Genomic DNA, 15,691 nt, shown 5'->3' with positions numbered 1-15,691 from the left:
ACAAACATACCATGTATTGACCTCACCAGCAACATCTGCAGTAACCTACTTGACCACCACTTTTCATCATAAGATAGCCATCAAAATAATTCCTAATTTGCAGTCTGAAGCTATAAAATGAATCACACAATATTTACATGCCCTGCGGTCCTTTTGGCCCAGGCATTATGGCATACCAGGGTTTAATGATCTTAATAACCCCATATGGCTTGCTGAGAAATTAGATTTTTCCCTTTGGTTGCAGAAGGCAATTTTCAATTATAGCAGATGGCAAAACAGTGAAGGTCTGAGAAGTCAAGAACTGACTAAGAAACCACAGATTAATACTTAGGCCTTATGTTGCTCAGCCCAATAATGTCAGTGGTTAAATTTTTGCCCCAAATGAAAACAATCTTGAAGCAGAGCACAGCATTTCAGCAGAGCAGCCCCCCAATTATGCCTGCTCTTCAGAGGGCCAGGCCTAACAGAGAAATCCATAAAGCTGCAGTTGCATGTAACAACCCCCGGTGCATCACGTACACAGCCCAGCAACTGTTGAGATTTCAATTTTGCCTGAAACTGGAGAGAGTGATGCTGAACTCCATGACAATTGAAGATGGAAGAACCTTCAAAACATGAGATGCACTACTTTCTCAACGAGACTCTATATTCCTTTACAGTTTCTTTGTTTATTTTGCTTTTTTCCTCCAAGCAAGCTAAAATTAGCCTCCATTGACACCATGTGACTTACTGTTTGCACATGAGCAAACAACACAGGAACTTTCTATTGGAAATACAGTTTTGATGCTCCACTAATGCTTTCTCAGCTGCTGCGGTCCTCACAGCACACAAGATTTGAAGAATGACAGACACATGGCTTGATCCAGTTGCCTAAACATAGACTGCTGTTTGTAGAGACCCTGTACGTGGATTAAGCACTAGAACATATGGAAGAGCTTATCATCACCTGCCCAGCAGGAAGTGACAAAAAGCTTTTTGTTTCCTTTCTGCCTACTTTTGATCACCCCCTGCCCAGCTGCAACGTGGCTGCTGGTGCCACAGGGTTCCTCTGGAAAAAAAGCTCCTCAGCAGGGGAAGGAGGCTGCCCACCAGAGGTGAGGAGTCCCACCTCTTCCCAACGGGATAATCATCATGCCACGGGAAGCCCACGGTTGGTGGCGGGACATGCATTGGGAACTGCCATCTGGAAGGATGTTTGTTACCCACCTCCTCCCAGAGCATCCCTGGACTTTCCTCTCTGCCCTCCTTCCCTCAATCTGGAAATTCCGAATGTAAATGCTAAGGGGAGAAAGAGGTATCAGACATTGTGAGAAGTTTATTTAACATTTCCTCTAAGTAATGCCTGAAAAATATGTTCATGATAATGGGGACTGCTGTACAGAGCTATTAAAAATCTTAGGGGGTTAGCAAAGATTTTCCTGCGTCCTTGCAGATTCTACTCCACAGCATAGCCTGCTGCCAGTTCTCTCCCTCCATTCTGGAAAGGCAATGCATAGAGAATGTAATAAATCTGTAAAGCCTTTTCTACTCTGCCTTTTTATGTGTTCGGTGGAAGGCAGGGCTCCCTAATGCCTCTTGCACAATTCATAGGGAGACACATGAAGTAGAATATAGCACCTCTGTTAAGTAGTACATGATTGCTTTAGTGATGACTTAACAGAGGGAATTCTCTTATGGAGGCATGGTGTGAAAAAAATTTAAAACAGCTGAAGCCTCAGAGATTTAATTCTAAATCCTCTGCATTTTTCCCATCAACTTTTCAAATACAAAAGGTTTAAAATAATTATTGATGATCAAGCTTTATGCAATATCTGTCAGAAAAAAAAAAAAAGGCATCTCAAAACTTGGTCATTGTATTACAGACAGAATAAATCAGGACTCTTTAATCCAGATTAATTCAGAACTTCCAGACTAATAATTCAATATTCAGCTACTTCTCCATTCCCTAGCTTCCTTATTCTGCACCTTTAAAATAGGTCTACATTAGAGTAAGTTGAAGAATGGAATTCTAGTGAAATATTAGATAATAAAAAATAATGCAATGATGGTATGACACAGTGCAGGCAGTGGACAATAAAATGAAGACAATAGAAGAAGAGCACAAGAAGAGCATGGATTTTTAGGTAGAAGAAGAAAAATGAGAAACATAATGGCTGATTCAGCTCATCTGTGGGAAGTCTGTAGTGTAACATATACTTTTCTCTAAACTACTCTCCAAATCTCTTTACCTCAGAAAAGGGAAGAAAAGAATAATTAGCAGCATCTAATTACTTCAGGAATTGTGTTAGGTATATTGCAATATACATAATAGATGAGATATTATTAATACAAAGCTATTCCATTGAGATGCTCTGGATAATATAAACCAGAAGTATTCTTAAAATAATTCCTTCTCATGCAGTATTTCAAATATTTCTATGAACTTAAACTTTTTATTACTTTTTAAATGAGAAGGCACTTCTCTGGATTCCAATACTCAACTCTGAATCATGTGCTATTTCCAGGTTGATATATCAGTGACATAGTTCCTGTTTTATGGGCTGAGACTTCCTCCACTGAGGTCAAAGGCTATATTCCCCTTTACTTTGACGACACTACATTGCAAAAACACATCTACACAATGTGTGGTGGGATCCTATTTAGGAAAAGCATATTTGGAAAAAATAAGTGCCCCAGAAAAAATAAAATTCCTCGTAGAAGGAAAAATCTAGGAACATTGAACTGTTTTATAAGAGTTGAGATACATGGCAGCAGTCCTAATGGCATCAGAAAACTTGGTGATCAAGAAAGTGGCACATGGACAGCTGGAAAGTGAGTGGGCGGCACATTATGCAAAAAAGACAGGGAATGCAGAGTATCTCCGCTTGCGTTAAGATGCTTTGGAAGCTTTGAAACAAGATCTTTCTAAATATCTTTTTGTTCTGGATTGGAGAACATTCTCCTTTTTACCACCTTCACAGCTGAGGAATCAAGACCTATATAGCACATTTATCTTATGCTTGCAATTCAAAGCAAATTGCTGCTGCAAAGCCTTTTAGCATGGCAGTTATATTTCACTTTAGTGACAGAGAAAAGGCGTTGTGTGAAACCTTTTTTGGGAACCCACACTTCCTCCTTTCCTGTCTGTTTAGATATGAAAACTTCATGAGATGGTTTCTTTTTCGCACTGAAGGTCCTCACCCTTAGATGCCGTAACTGCATTTATTTCCAATTGGTTGTACAAAAATCCAACTGCACAAAGACAAGTCAGGTGTCCTCCTTCAGTGTAAAAGGATTTGGTCCCATTCTTGATCCGCATAAATTTACTAGAAGCTTTTCTGTCTTTGCAGGTGTTTGGTTGGTTCAACGGTGATAACTACATTAGAAGGGATCCCTAATGATTTATCAGATGGCCACCAAATACACGCGTTCTGGACTCTGCCAGATTTGCCTTGATAAGCAGTATTTGGTACAGCTACTCTTGTAGCTGCATCTACCAAGCAGCCCTGGCCTCTTCATCCTCCAGCTTTTATCCATATAACACAGATATTATGTAATTTTGCACGTTGCTTCTTTAAAAAGAGTGGCCAGGGCAGGGAGAGAAGGGTGCTCTGTCCTTCAGGGACCAGAGGGAACACAGGGGAAAAGGGTCCCAAGCACAGGGCAGAGTGGTCACAGTCTCAGCCAGGCATTTAGTGGCAATAGGTAGAAAATTCCTCATGGACTGATAGGTCTGAACCTGTCCAGCCACCAAGAGACTGAAACAAAACTCAGGAGAAAGGTCATACCTCTCTCACACGTCCATGCAGGTGGCTCTCCTCACCACAAACACCCTCCATCTCCATTTAATTATTAATACCCACTAGCACCGAAACCACCACTCTCTTGTCCTCTGGGAGAAAGTTACTTCTGCATGCCTGCTTTCACAAGTCTACCAAATATTTCCACCAGCTTGTTGCAACAGTGAAGTGGTTTGGGTTTTTTTTCCCCCCTCTTCAGGATGTCAGCTTTGGTAAACTCTCCCACAGAGCAAGGAAGTCCACAAGCTTTTATGTATCCAAGACGCATCTCTTAGTTCCCTACAACAGCACCAGGAGAAGCTGTTTAGCATAGAAAGTTGGCTACAGGCAAATGTACCACCATGAGGTCCTCAAATAACACTTAAGTGAGATCATAAAATAGCTGCACATGCACATTGCAGGAGAATATGTTAAGACTGATTCCTAGCTACCACAGAATTCAGAAATTTGACTGCCTCTAGTAGAGCTGAACTCTTAAACCAGCACTTGGGATCACAGAACAGAGCACAGCAGACTCAGACAGATGTAAGACTAGTACCACACTGCAGATAATAAGCTACCTGCCATACAGATGAAACAAGGAAAAAGAAGTTGAGGTTCAATATAATTGCACAGAATTTGTCAGGTTCATCTGTAAGTATATTGGGGCTGGATCACCAGCTCTACTGATTGACAGTATTCACTGAAGATAAAAGCATTGTATTAGTCCACAGAATCTGAATACGTGGTTCTGCTGAATACTAGTTGACACGTTACTTGCACTGACATTGTACGTAACGATGTGGTGAAGAGCACCTCAGCGACTACATCCGTGCAGTCACTATGCACCAGCAACACGTGGACCTGCCAGCAGAGCTTGCTGCCACACCGGCCCATGCTGGCTCCGCATCTCTCTGCAAGGAGGCACATATTGCTTTAGCACTGAATTTCCAGTTCTGATAAATCGCCTCATTCTTCTCTAATCATCAATTGTAATTGACTATCAAAATGCATTTGTATAGAAGACCACACTCTATCATAGGAAGGCACAGACAACTAAGAAAAAGCTTCTACCACTCTAATTAAAGGAATAACCGCATGCACCTCTACAAACCAGCCACCTTTTACTCACAGTACTAGCAAAAAAAAAAGTTCACCTGTTTTTTTCGTGAAGTGTATTTTTTTTTCCACTTGTTTCATCTATAGAATCATCTTATTGACTTTTTCTTGGCCTATAAAGGCCAAACACGGATGATGGGGTGGATAGTAGCAAAGGCACATTTCACATCAGTCAGTTTAGAGTTAAATCTCCATTGCATTTGGGAAGGAATTCAATATAGAATGAGTACCTTAGAGAAAAGGCAATGTGATTTCTAGCAGCTAGTTTTCATGTAGCAGAGTTTCTTGACACACCTGTTTTCTTAACACCGAGCAGTAAGATTGAAAGAAAAACTTGGAGAGAAAACCACAGACTAACGTGTGCCTAATGGGGAGAGAGTTGATGCCTTCTTCCCCTCTGCTCACAGTTTAAAAAAAGGATAATAGGACAAACACTGTATTATTTTTAAGAGAAGATGTCAAGATGAAAAAATGAAAATGTCAAAAACAAGGCTGATATACAGCATTACTTAAGGACTGGTTTGTTGAGAAAAACTGACCAAATGATTTACGAAAGGCTTTTAGCAGGGCAATCTTTGGATTACAGTGAAGATGAAAAATAAATGAAAATCTATTTCAAGTTTACTTTAGTCTAGTCGTTTGACAGATGGGGAAAAAACCTGGCAAGAACACAAGTTTTAATCTTCAGATGTAGTGACTTTATTTGCAGTTCTGTGGATTAGAAGTTTGCTCTGTGCAAAATAAGAGCTATCCATTTTCAGATGTTTCCTGTCAAAACTTTTTCTACCTGAAGCTCCCTTGAGAAGCACGTGAGTAAAAAGACCAAAGGGCTGATGCTTCTGCTTCTGGCACAAATTGCCACATACAAAGATTGTCCTGACTGTGATGCAGCTGGTGTGTCCAATACCTTCTTCCCTTCCTAATTTCGCTTTCAAGGCTCTCTCTTGAAACACATCCCTTCTAATTAATTACTGGGTTAACCAGCCTAGTATCAAGACTGCTCATGGCTGGAGGTGGATCTTGGAGCATGGACTTGTTCTCAGTATGCACAGCCTGGCACATTTCTGCCTGGCCAGATGGGTCTCCCATCTGCTCTTATTTGAAGGAGAACTTCCTGAAATTAGGATTTTCCTCTTAACCTTTGTTTGTGCAATTCCTTTGCTTCCTATTTTCATTCAGGTTTTATTTGTTTGAGGTTGAGTTGTGGTTTTTTGTTTGTTTTGGTTGGTTGGTTTTGTTGTTGCTTTTCTCCTTTTCACCAAAATCACCTGAAACACAGCAGAGTCAGTTTTAAAAGCCAAAGGAATGGCTCTGCACAATTTTAGTCACACCTGGCATTAAATTAGCACTGCTCTGCATAAAGGCTACTAAGCTGGAGCTGCATCAGTACAGCAAAGGGCTACTTTTGGGTAGAGTAATAATATAGCAGAAATTATTTTTAGTGTGTAGGCTACAGAGAGCCTAGCAACATCAAACCAAACTGCCAGGAGTCAAAGGTAGCTTTCTGATGTTTGTTTGAGCTATAAGGCATACTATAATATTTTTCAGTATAGAATTCATAGATCAAGAGAAGCAGTTGATCTTTTTGAGACTAGTAAAAAAAACAAGAGCCAATATCTAATTCTTTGAAAATCTGCTACAGTTCTATATTTATTATAAGCCTATCACAGCACATCCTGCTCAAAGACTTACAGAAAGTATGTTGCTAAGTACCAGGGAATTATTGATTTTTTAATTTTTTCCCCTCATAGTGCTATTGCTTGGCTGAGGTAGAACCAATAACTTGCAGAGGGGAGGAAAAAAAAAAAGAAAAATCAATATCACTATTATCAACTGTTGACTACAGTTTACAGCAGCAATAATCTCCTTTAAAATACCTTGCAGAAGTACCAGTTGCCATCTATGTAAGGTATTACCATTTGGGTCAAATCATTAAATACTCACAGTACTTGATCTTTCAATGATTTTGTTTTTGTTAAATTAAGTTTGGTGACCATTAGTATTGTCTAAACTTCAGATTTGAACCATGTTTGGCTGAGAATTGCAGTGTTTGCTGTTAGAATTATCTTTTTGTTACTGAAAAGAGTGATTTGTTCCTCTCACCAAGAGCAACTCCAGTAATGCTTTAAGTTACACGACTGGCACTAGTTTTCCCCCCACACCTTCTTCCCAGAGATATAGTTCCTGCAGGGTAATGCTGTGTCTCAATACAGTTTTCTGAGCTTTTTTTTTTTTTTTTAAATGATGGACTGGAAAAGCGTAGTTCTGAGATGGTTCCTAGTTCCTATATCACCCTAGAGTGGTCTTCAGCAAAGTTGCATCTCCAGAGCACAGTGCAGCTCTGCTCATACAGAGTAAACCCTTACTGTGCCAGAACAGAAATGTCTCTGGTTTCATGTAACTTACATTTGAGTTTAGCACAGTAGTAGGATTGTGATGCACTTGACCCAATTTCCTCCATTTCCTGCACACTACATGGTTCACAGACCATTTTTGGTATTCACAGACTAATGTCAGAGAAAGGTACCTGCATGTTCTGCATGTTCTGTGCACAAAATACAAGTAACAGCTAATGAAGACACAGGAATCCAAACCAAGGACGAACCTGCAAGACAGCTTTGAACGATATGTACTGGGACATTTTGTTTAAGGGAACAGATTACGTCTAGTCTGAAATAAAATCCCCAACTGCCTACAATATAGATATAAGGTCCTCAACATTAGCTTCTCTGATCTACTGATCCACTCCTAATATATCTAATTACTTGCAAATACAGATATAACCATTTGGAGCTTTAGGCCTTCTTCTGTATGCCTTGGGGAAAGTGCCTGCAGAGTGAACCTCATGCATAAGCCTACAGCATCTTGGAGACACTTTTAGGTTTTAACTGATTCTGAAAGTTTCCTTGAAGGCCCCAGACATACAGCCCAAGAGTGCTGAAAAACATATAGAAAAACCAGTTATTTGCCTTCTAAAATGCACTGGGTGTTTCCACACGTAACTTTATAGTTAAATGTGTTTACATATATATGTCAGTTTCAAGACAATAAATAAGCTTTAATAAATGATTTGGTTATGAAGAGGATTAGTTCTGTGGTTGTTAGACTGAAATCACAATAGCAGCTGTATTTAATGCTATCATGGTATTCAAAGCTATCAATGAGGAAACAAAAGCCAGTCTGCAAGTTTCCTTTGTAGTAGAAGGCAGCCTTAATCTCTTTGTTGACTTGGTAAATTACTACTGAATACTTAGTATTTGTCATTACATGCATGTTTTATAAAGCTTTGCATCCTAGAACACCCTTTATGTACCTTTTCTCCAAAGCTGGGGAGAAGTGCTGACCAGAGAAGCCAGTGACTTGCTGGAGATATCACAAGTGGAACTAATTAGATGTAGAAGGAGCTGTCACTGTTGCCCTCCCCCTGCCTACATCAGAAGGACACCCTGCCTGCCAATCTAACCGCTAAGCTTAGGCTATTTTTACCCTTTCGTTTTTTCTCATATTGACTTAAAGCCTGTAATTGGTTACAGCTGGAATTACATCTGTTGTAGTTAAAGGTCTGAGAAACATGCCAAGGTCCAGCCACATAGAACCTACCACTTGTACAGAAAGTATTTTAACATCTACTAAGCTAACATTAAAATACATTCTAGATGCACAGTTCTTCCAGGTAGACAGGTCAGACAACTGCCACTCATGTTAGTGGATGTAGGGTTTAACAAGAAGTTGTACTGCAGCATTTTGGCTTATGTTATCTGCAAGCTAAAGGCAATATATCATATTGCCACAGAACTTTTCTAGAACAATACACAAAACCCTAATGAAACTGCATTTATGATATAAGCTCAATACAATTTCAATAATTCTTGTTCATATATCACAGCTGTCAAGAGAAAGTGATAGTTCACATTACATTTGAGACATACAGTGCCAAGTTGCATAGAATAAGCGTATACAGTATGTGTCTTAGTCACAGTTTGCTTATCAGTAGCATTTAAGGATTTAAGAATCAGAAATCTAAACTTGTCCATCCCTCTTATCTTTTCAAGGAGCATTATTCTGAACCCAGCTTATTTTCGGAACCACCTGCGTCAAGCTGCCGTGTTTAGGTGCTTAGAGAGATATTCTGAAGCTGCAAGGTACTCCGCTGCTCGTGGATTTCTAATGGTTTCTCTGTATCTCTTTCATTTCAGCTCTCAGTAGTAAGGATATCATCTTATATCCAGGCTTTTCCGAAATCAGCGGGAGCTTTGCGTTGGCTTTGTGTATATGATCTCGCACGCAGCAGAGCTCCAATCCTCCCAGTTGGCATAACGTGAATAATCCAAATTATGTCCCTAGTTGGCAGTTAGACTAATGCACATAGGAGGACTTACTCGTTCTCAGGTGGAGGGGTGAGCCCTGGTCAGGTCCCAGGGCTGCACTGGGGGAAAAGCTACATGCACACAAGCACCTTCCACTCCCTGGTTTCACCACAGCCCTGGGCAGAAACTCGGGTGTGCTTAGAGTGGAATTGGGGAAGGAAAAAAAACCAAACAAACAAACACACCCACAAACCACATACAACACACAAGATCTCAGGGTACACTATGATATGCTTCAAAATTTAGCCTGTGTGCAGCTGATGAGACTGCTGGTGTGAACGGGAGCTGCTGGCAGGAGGAAAGACTGCAAGAGGAAGCTCTGCTCAGATACTTGCGTTAATGCTGCCAAAACGTAAAAGTTCCAAATGCAGCAGAAGTTTTTAACCATTTAACATGCTTAAAAGAAAATAATGCATGGGGAAATGCAATGGTGACTTGATATGTGTCGTCATTACTGCTAACCTTAGACACTTAGAGAGGACTGTTCAGCTGAAGACCATGAGGTGTACCACAAAATATTTCACAAATCATTAGCTAACTAATGGCAGAACAGTCAGTGCAAATTAGGCAAGAGACTGAAAGGGTCACTTTGCTCATAATTTAAGATTGATGTTAGTGGTAGAGCTCTGAAGCTATTAAAATAGCAGCAAAACAGTTTGTACAGGGAGTGGAAGATGACTTTATCCAAGCAGAGTTGCAGAGAGGATTTGAGAAGATGAACTTCAATTTTCTGTGCTGGATTCCAGCCAAATACTCCAGGACAAGCACTTTTCTTTCTGCAGGACACACATTGAGATTATGTCAAAGTAATCTGCACTAGCTTTCACATGTCAGGACAGGGAGTAGAATTCAGTTCCTCAAGACAAGGAAACAGCTCTTCTGAACTTCTTTAGAAACATGATTTCAGATAAACCTGGAATGTTTCACTTGACTGTTAACCCACCCACCCCTTCAAAAAACAACCAAACAAAAAAACCCCACCACACACAGCTCACTTCGCAAATAAAGCTGTTTCAAATGGAGAAAGTAAAACGCTTTGTTGAAAAACAATGAAGTGTTGTGATAGTTCCTATGTCTCCTTTTTTATCTCACTGATAGAGGTCTCATTGTCCTAAAAATCTTGTTAAGGCATTGATTCAGAGAGAAATTATGACCTACTGAATCCTCAACAGCTGAGATCCACTGATCAACCATACATTTTAAAGCTGTGTTAGGAGAATATTTTTTTGTAACAGGTGGGAGATCATGTCTAGTATACTTTCAAACCCCAAAATTCACTAATATTGCAACAGGTGAAGTAATACAAGGAAAAATGTTTGGGGTGCTGGGGTGAGGAAGGGAGATGGAAGGAGAAGGGGTTCTCCCCTTGAAGAAGTCACACTGAAGATTTAAAAAGAAAAAAAAATAGCCTTTCAGAAACTTATCTTTCTTGAGAAGCAATACATATACATGCCCATATTTAAGAAGACAGTATGAACACAAAGGTGTTCATAAATATGATTTCAAAATTTTAAAAAAATCATAGTTTGTGTTACTGCAGATAAGCAATCAGTAAGTTTACTACATCAGCAGGCAAGAAGGAACTTTGTCAGCCTTTTTTTTCCCTACATCAAGTAGCTTTCAGGAAACTAGATGATTTTAAATGAGATTATGTATTTTGTGAAAGAAAGGAACATTCTGACAGACTGAATCCAGAGTGGTTCCAAAAGCAGTGACTATAGCAGTATTCAGAGTTTAGCCTAGTTTAACATAGTGTTATAGCAACTGTGCAGAGCTGCTTCTGCAGATTGTGTTAAACTAAGCTTAGCACTACTTCTGTCATCTCACCAGAGTCACTGGTCTTAGTCGAACCCTAGTAATGGTGCAGAATGTAGTCTGCTCCTTACAGACATACTATGGCATACAAATATTCAGTTGCAGTTTCTGGAAATAAAAACTTGTTTTTTCTTAGCATAAACTGTCATTTATTTCTGCTTGCTTTTTGCACAAGAACAAGGTCACTGTACTTCTTTTTCTGCTTTAAGTATTCCTTACTTTCCCCCTCCACTCATTTGCTTTTTAAGTTATTGCATAGTCCATTAAATACACCCAGACCTGCATGGGTATGTGAACATGAGTGGCTGGATGTGAACAGTACTGCTTGGCACAAGCAGTGTAGCTAATCACATTTAACTCAGCCTACCTGTCAAGCTGAAATCCCCTGAGATTTTGTCTCTGAGGAGGTACCAGACCAAATTCTTCATTCAGAGAAAGTCATGGGCTAAAGTGGGGTCAACTGTAATTTAAGCATCTCTCAAATTCCTCTGTGTGTAATTTTGACCAGCACAGTGCAGTGTCAGGAGAATAAGCATATGAAGCAGTCTAAATACAAGGACATCTGAATTAATGTAAAGAGTCTGATATGCCCAGATCTGCATCACTTCTGAATTTTGTCAGCTGTGTAGCTATTCCTTTGGGATAGCACTGTGATAGGATGCCACCATGTAGAGTGCAGCCTAAGGCCATTTGGCATTGTAAAGCAATCCCAGAAATACCATGGTGTGGTCGCAGCATCTGCAAACAATGAATTCTAAAGTGCTGCAACCACTTTCACTAAGATGTCAGCTAGTAAATATATTTCTCCTCTGTTGGTATCTCTGATGTTAGGAGACTGCTCTTGAAAAACACAGTAAAGATTTAAACCTCAGAATGGGAGAAAACCAATTTCAGTTGAAAGACCATCCCGGCCCTTGAACAAATGGGCATAAGTGCACTATATACAAATTTAGCTTAGAAATTATCATGAAGTTTAGGCATTAGGATGCATTTAGGCTTAGGACCAGCTTCCAATAGCAGCTACTGAAAGTACCCTGCCAAAGACAAGGGGTCACAACTGATAAAAGACCACTTAATAACCAGAATGGAAAGTTCAGGAAAGGGTCCTGGGCTCACTTCTGTCACAAAACAAAATGCTCTTGGAGAAGGCTGAGGAGAACCCAACCTTCCTCACAATACAAGGACTGGTACTTTAGGGAAGGATGATATAAAGGACACATGTGCAAGGGAATGCATAAGCCACAGAAGAACCTTGGCAACCCGTGCTGTCTCAAGACAGCAGCCGAACCACCAGCCCTTGCTTTCAAGGACAAGAGTGCTAGAGAAAGAACATGCACCCAAAGGTGAGCCTCAGAGCTCCTGAAGAAAGAGGTGTCAGAGCTTGCGCATCCTTCAAGTCTCCAAGCCCACAGCTGCCTGTTACACAGCCACAGGAGAAGGTCTAACCAGATGAGCAATACGGCATAAAAACAATTTTTCTTCTTTACTCCAATAGTGAAGGCTACTCCTGACACTAAATAGCCTTGAATCAGTAAAGTGAAATTTTGTAACTTAAAGAAAAATATGGCCACCTTTGCTTTGAAACTAGAGTTTTAAACACAGAAGAGATTTTGCCCCTTTACATCATTAAGCTGCATAGCTCTCATCTTCCTGCTAATCAAAATGCTGTGCTGATTTAACAGTGTCAGTATGTTCTGTGAAATGCTTAAGATAGTTCTTTTATCACCAGCTAGAACACTAGTGACTTGAAATTAGTTGTATACATGAAGGGGAAAACAGACTGTCTGTCCCTCTGCCAGAACAAACAACTCATATTCATCTGACTGCACAGAATAGGGGTAAGCAATCCTTAAGGAAGTTTTAGGATCTTCATAGCTGTGGCATGGCTGACTCAGCTTTTTGACATTCCTATTTTAAAAAAAAAAAAAAGATAATCCCACTAGCTGAAAAGCAAACTAGGTCTGCAAGTAGTAAACCTCAGCCCTCTGAATGTGTTCAGGTCTGTGTCCACTTTTAGTGAGACTTGAAAATGCAGCAGGTGAAAGCTAGGTGAATAATTTGGGTTAGTTCGTATGTCCAGTTTTGTTTTTACAAAGCATAGAGTTGTATGACAGACAGATATATAAATAATTGGGATTGGGGATACAAGCTCAAGAGTCACCAGCTCACAGCCCACACCTGCCTCTGTGCTTCCCACCTTTGCATCCTGCATGGGCTTGCTCTTGGGGTTAAAAAAAAAAAAAAAAAAGGAAGATATTCTCTCCATCCTAATTTATTTCAGCTTAGGAAAACTGAAACGAACGATTAAAAAAAAATCAAATTTTGTTAAAAGAAAAAAAGAAAACCACCACATTGTTGCCATAGCAACGGACCCCCGCCCCCGTTAACACCGGGGTCTCTCTGCTCCCCGCGGTTCACCCACCCGGAGATCTCCCCGCAGCCAGGGAGCGCTCTGTGCACCCCGTCATTTCGGAGGCTGCTGGGGGGTCAGAGTCCAGCGGCTGCCCCGGCGGGGGGGGGCTGCGCAGCCCGGCCCAGCGCCGGGGGTGCCCCCGCGGCAGGAGGGGGCGCGCTCCCCGGGGCTGCCCCACGCGTGACTCCGACCCCCGGGGCCGCCCGCCCGCCCAGCACGGCGGCTTCGCGACGCGGGTTGGGCTGCGGCGGCGGGGAGCAGGGGCCGCCTCTCTGCCGGCAGGGGCATTGCACGGGGAGGACACGTCGCCCAGGAGCCGCAGGGAAAATGGGTTGTTTTTCCACAGGAAGGGATCCAGGAGCTTCTGCTGGTTTTTGTCACCCCTGTCCTCCCTAGAGTCACACTGTGAAAGAAGGCTTCATAAATTAGGTCTAGGAAAGCAGCTCGGCGAGTACCAGCATCAGCCAAAGCCCAAAGGAGAGTCCGCACGGCCTGCTATTCAATTTGACACCAACATCCGATGTTAGTCTGTGTCTAAAATTACCAGCCGTTATTTCTATGGCACACACGTTGTTCTTTATCGCTTGAGATTGTCTGAGCGTCAGACAACAGCTCGCTCAGACAAGGTCATGTCAGAGGCGAGAGGCAACCTTCAATACAACCTTCAACACCTCCTGCCAGGAGTAAATCCCAACACAGGCAGTACAAGGTGTGTCCCCAGCCCAGGGAGCATGAGGTACAAAGTGATACAAGAGAGCAGAGCAAGCACCAGCCAGAACAAGCACGGACCATGTCCCTCTGAAAGTGTCATTACATCTCTGTTGGAAGCAGTTCACCTCAGCTACACCATCCCTTCTCCAAACTGCTTGACTGAAACTAACACGGGCACTAGATGCTCCCACACCTCCTGGGATCTGTGTGTCGCATCCATGCTGGCTGCTGCTTCTTTCATACCAAGCTGTGGAGAGCCCAAGATCTTGCTGAACTTAGCAACCTATTTTCTTGAGCATCCCCTGCTATTTTAAAAGCCTTGTCCTGTCCCCTATGCATTGCTCAGCTCACATTTGTAAAGCATTCTCTGTATCCTTTGACAGCAGTTGCCATTAAATCAGAAATATTCATTATCACCACATAGCAATCTCCACACAATGTAGAGATATGTTACTTCCACACAACCATGGGAAAAATAGTAATAAATATAATGTTTGATGTTCACTGGTAAAATATTTTAAAAGAAGTTTTAGCCAGTCCTCTGCAGGAATTAGCAACATCAAGGTGTTAAGCATAGGTAACATGACATTTTGCCCCATTTTGGGGACGGTCTACGTATAGGTAAGTCTTGACATTAATAAATTCATTCCTGCTCAATATTCTGGAGTTCTATTTTTCTTTCATCATCAAGTAATGAGTTAATATTTATTTAGGATATATGGAGATGTTTAAAAATTAACTTATAATTTTGTTCACTTTTCAAATAGGATAATTGCATTAAAATATCCATCTCCTACTTATTCTGGTTATAAACATCATCTTCCTTTTATAATATCAGCAGAAAATAAGAAAGATCATCCAGAAGACAGCAGTCCTCTATTTTGCCTCTCAGACTCAGTACTATTATATTAAAGATCTCAAATAACCAGATATCTGCATTAGGAACATTAAAGATCCTGTTAAACTGAAAAAAATAGAAAAGCACTTACCCTTTCTAAACAGTAGGTCTGCATAGGGCTAGCATCACATAACAGTGGCTGAGGCCTCCTATTAGTACCACTTCCAGCAGATCCAGGTGAGATCACTTGAAGTAGGGAGCAAAGGTCATTTTCTATCACTTAATCAGCCTCCTGATCTTAGCAGCAATTAGGGCTGAATAGCGTAGCAAGGTGAAAGTTATTCTGATGTGCATGGGCTGTGATTATTCCTAAGGCTCTGCCATCTGCAGAGAAATCCCCCTCTCCCCTCCAGGGCTCCTCTTCTTTCCCTGCAGCTCAAGGGGAGCAGTCAAGTCCCAAGGCACTGACCTTGAGTCTTGCCTTCATATTTTTTCCAGTGTTTACAGTGGTAAATGAATACACAGGCATTTAGCAGCAATGCTAATTTCTTGTCTTCTTTGGCAATGTAGCACTTTGTTGCATTCCAGAAAACTCCACGTATTTCTTATACCTGTAGCATCCATTTTCTTGTCGCAGACTTGCGTGGCTGCTGCCAAGGAGTTGGCTGTG

General features: G+C 41.2%; 1 protein-coding gene across 1 annotated transcript in view; it reads left to right on the top strand.

The window, feature by feature from the left end:
• SPATA16 (spermatogenesis associated 16) overlaps positions 1-15,691 on the top strand; it is a 79,234-nt gene that overhangs the window by 16,947 nt on the left and 46,596 nt on the right. Inside the window, exon 3 of the mRNA XM_065640429.1 lies at positions 8,930-9,019. Within this exon, the coding sequence (XP_065496501.1) occupies positions 8,930-9,019 (90 nt within the window). The remainder of the gene's footprint in view (positions 1-8,929; positions 9,020-15,691) is intronic.

The sequence above is a fragment of the Caloenas nicobarica genome, chromosome 8, assembly GCF_036013445.1.
Source record: "Caloenas nicobarica isolate bCalNic1 chromosome 8, bCalNic1.hap1, whole genome shotgun sequence".
Taxonomy (NCBI): domain Eukaryota; kingdom Metazoa; phylum Chordata; class Aves; order Columbiformes; family Columbidae; genus Caloenas; species Caloenas nicobarica.
This window is presented reverse-complemented; position numbering and strand designations above follow the sequence as displayed.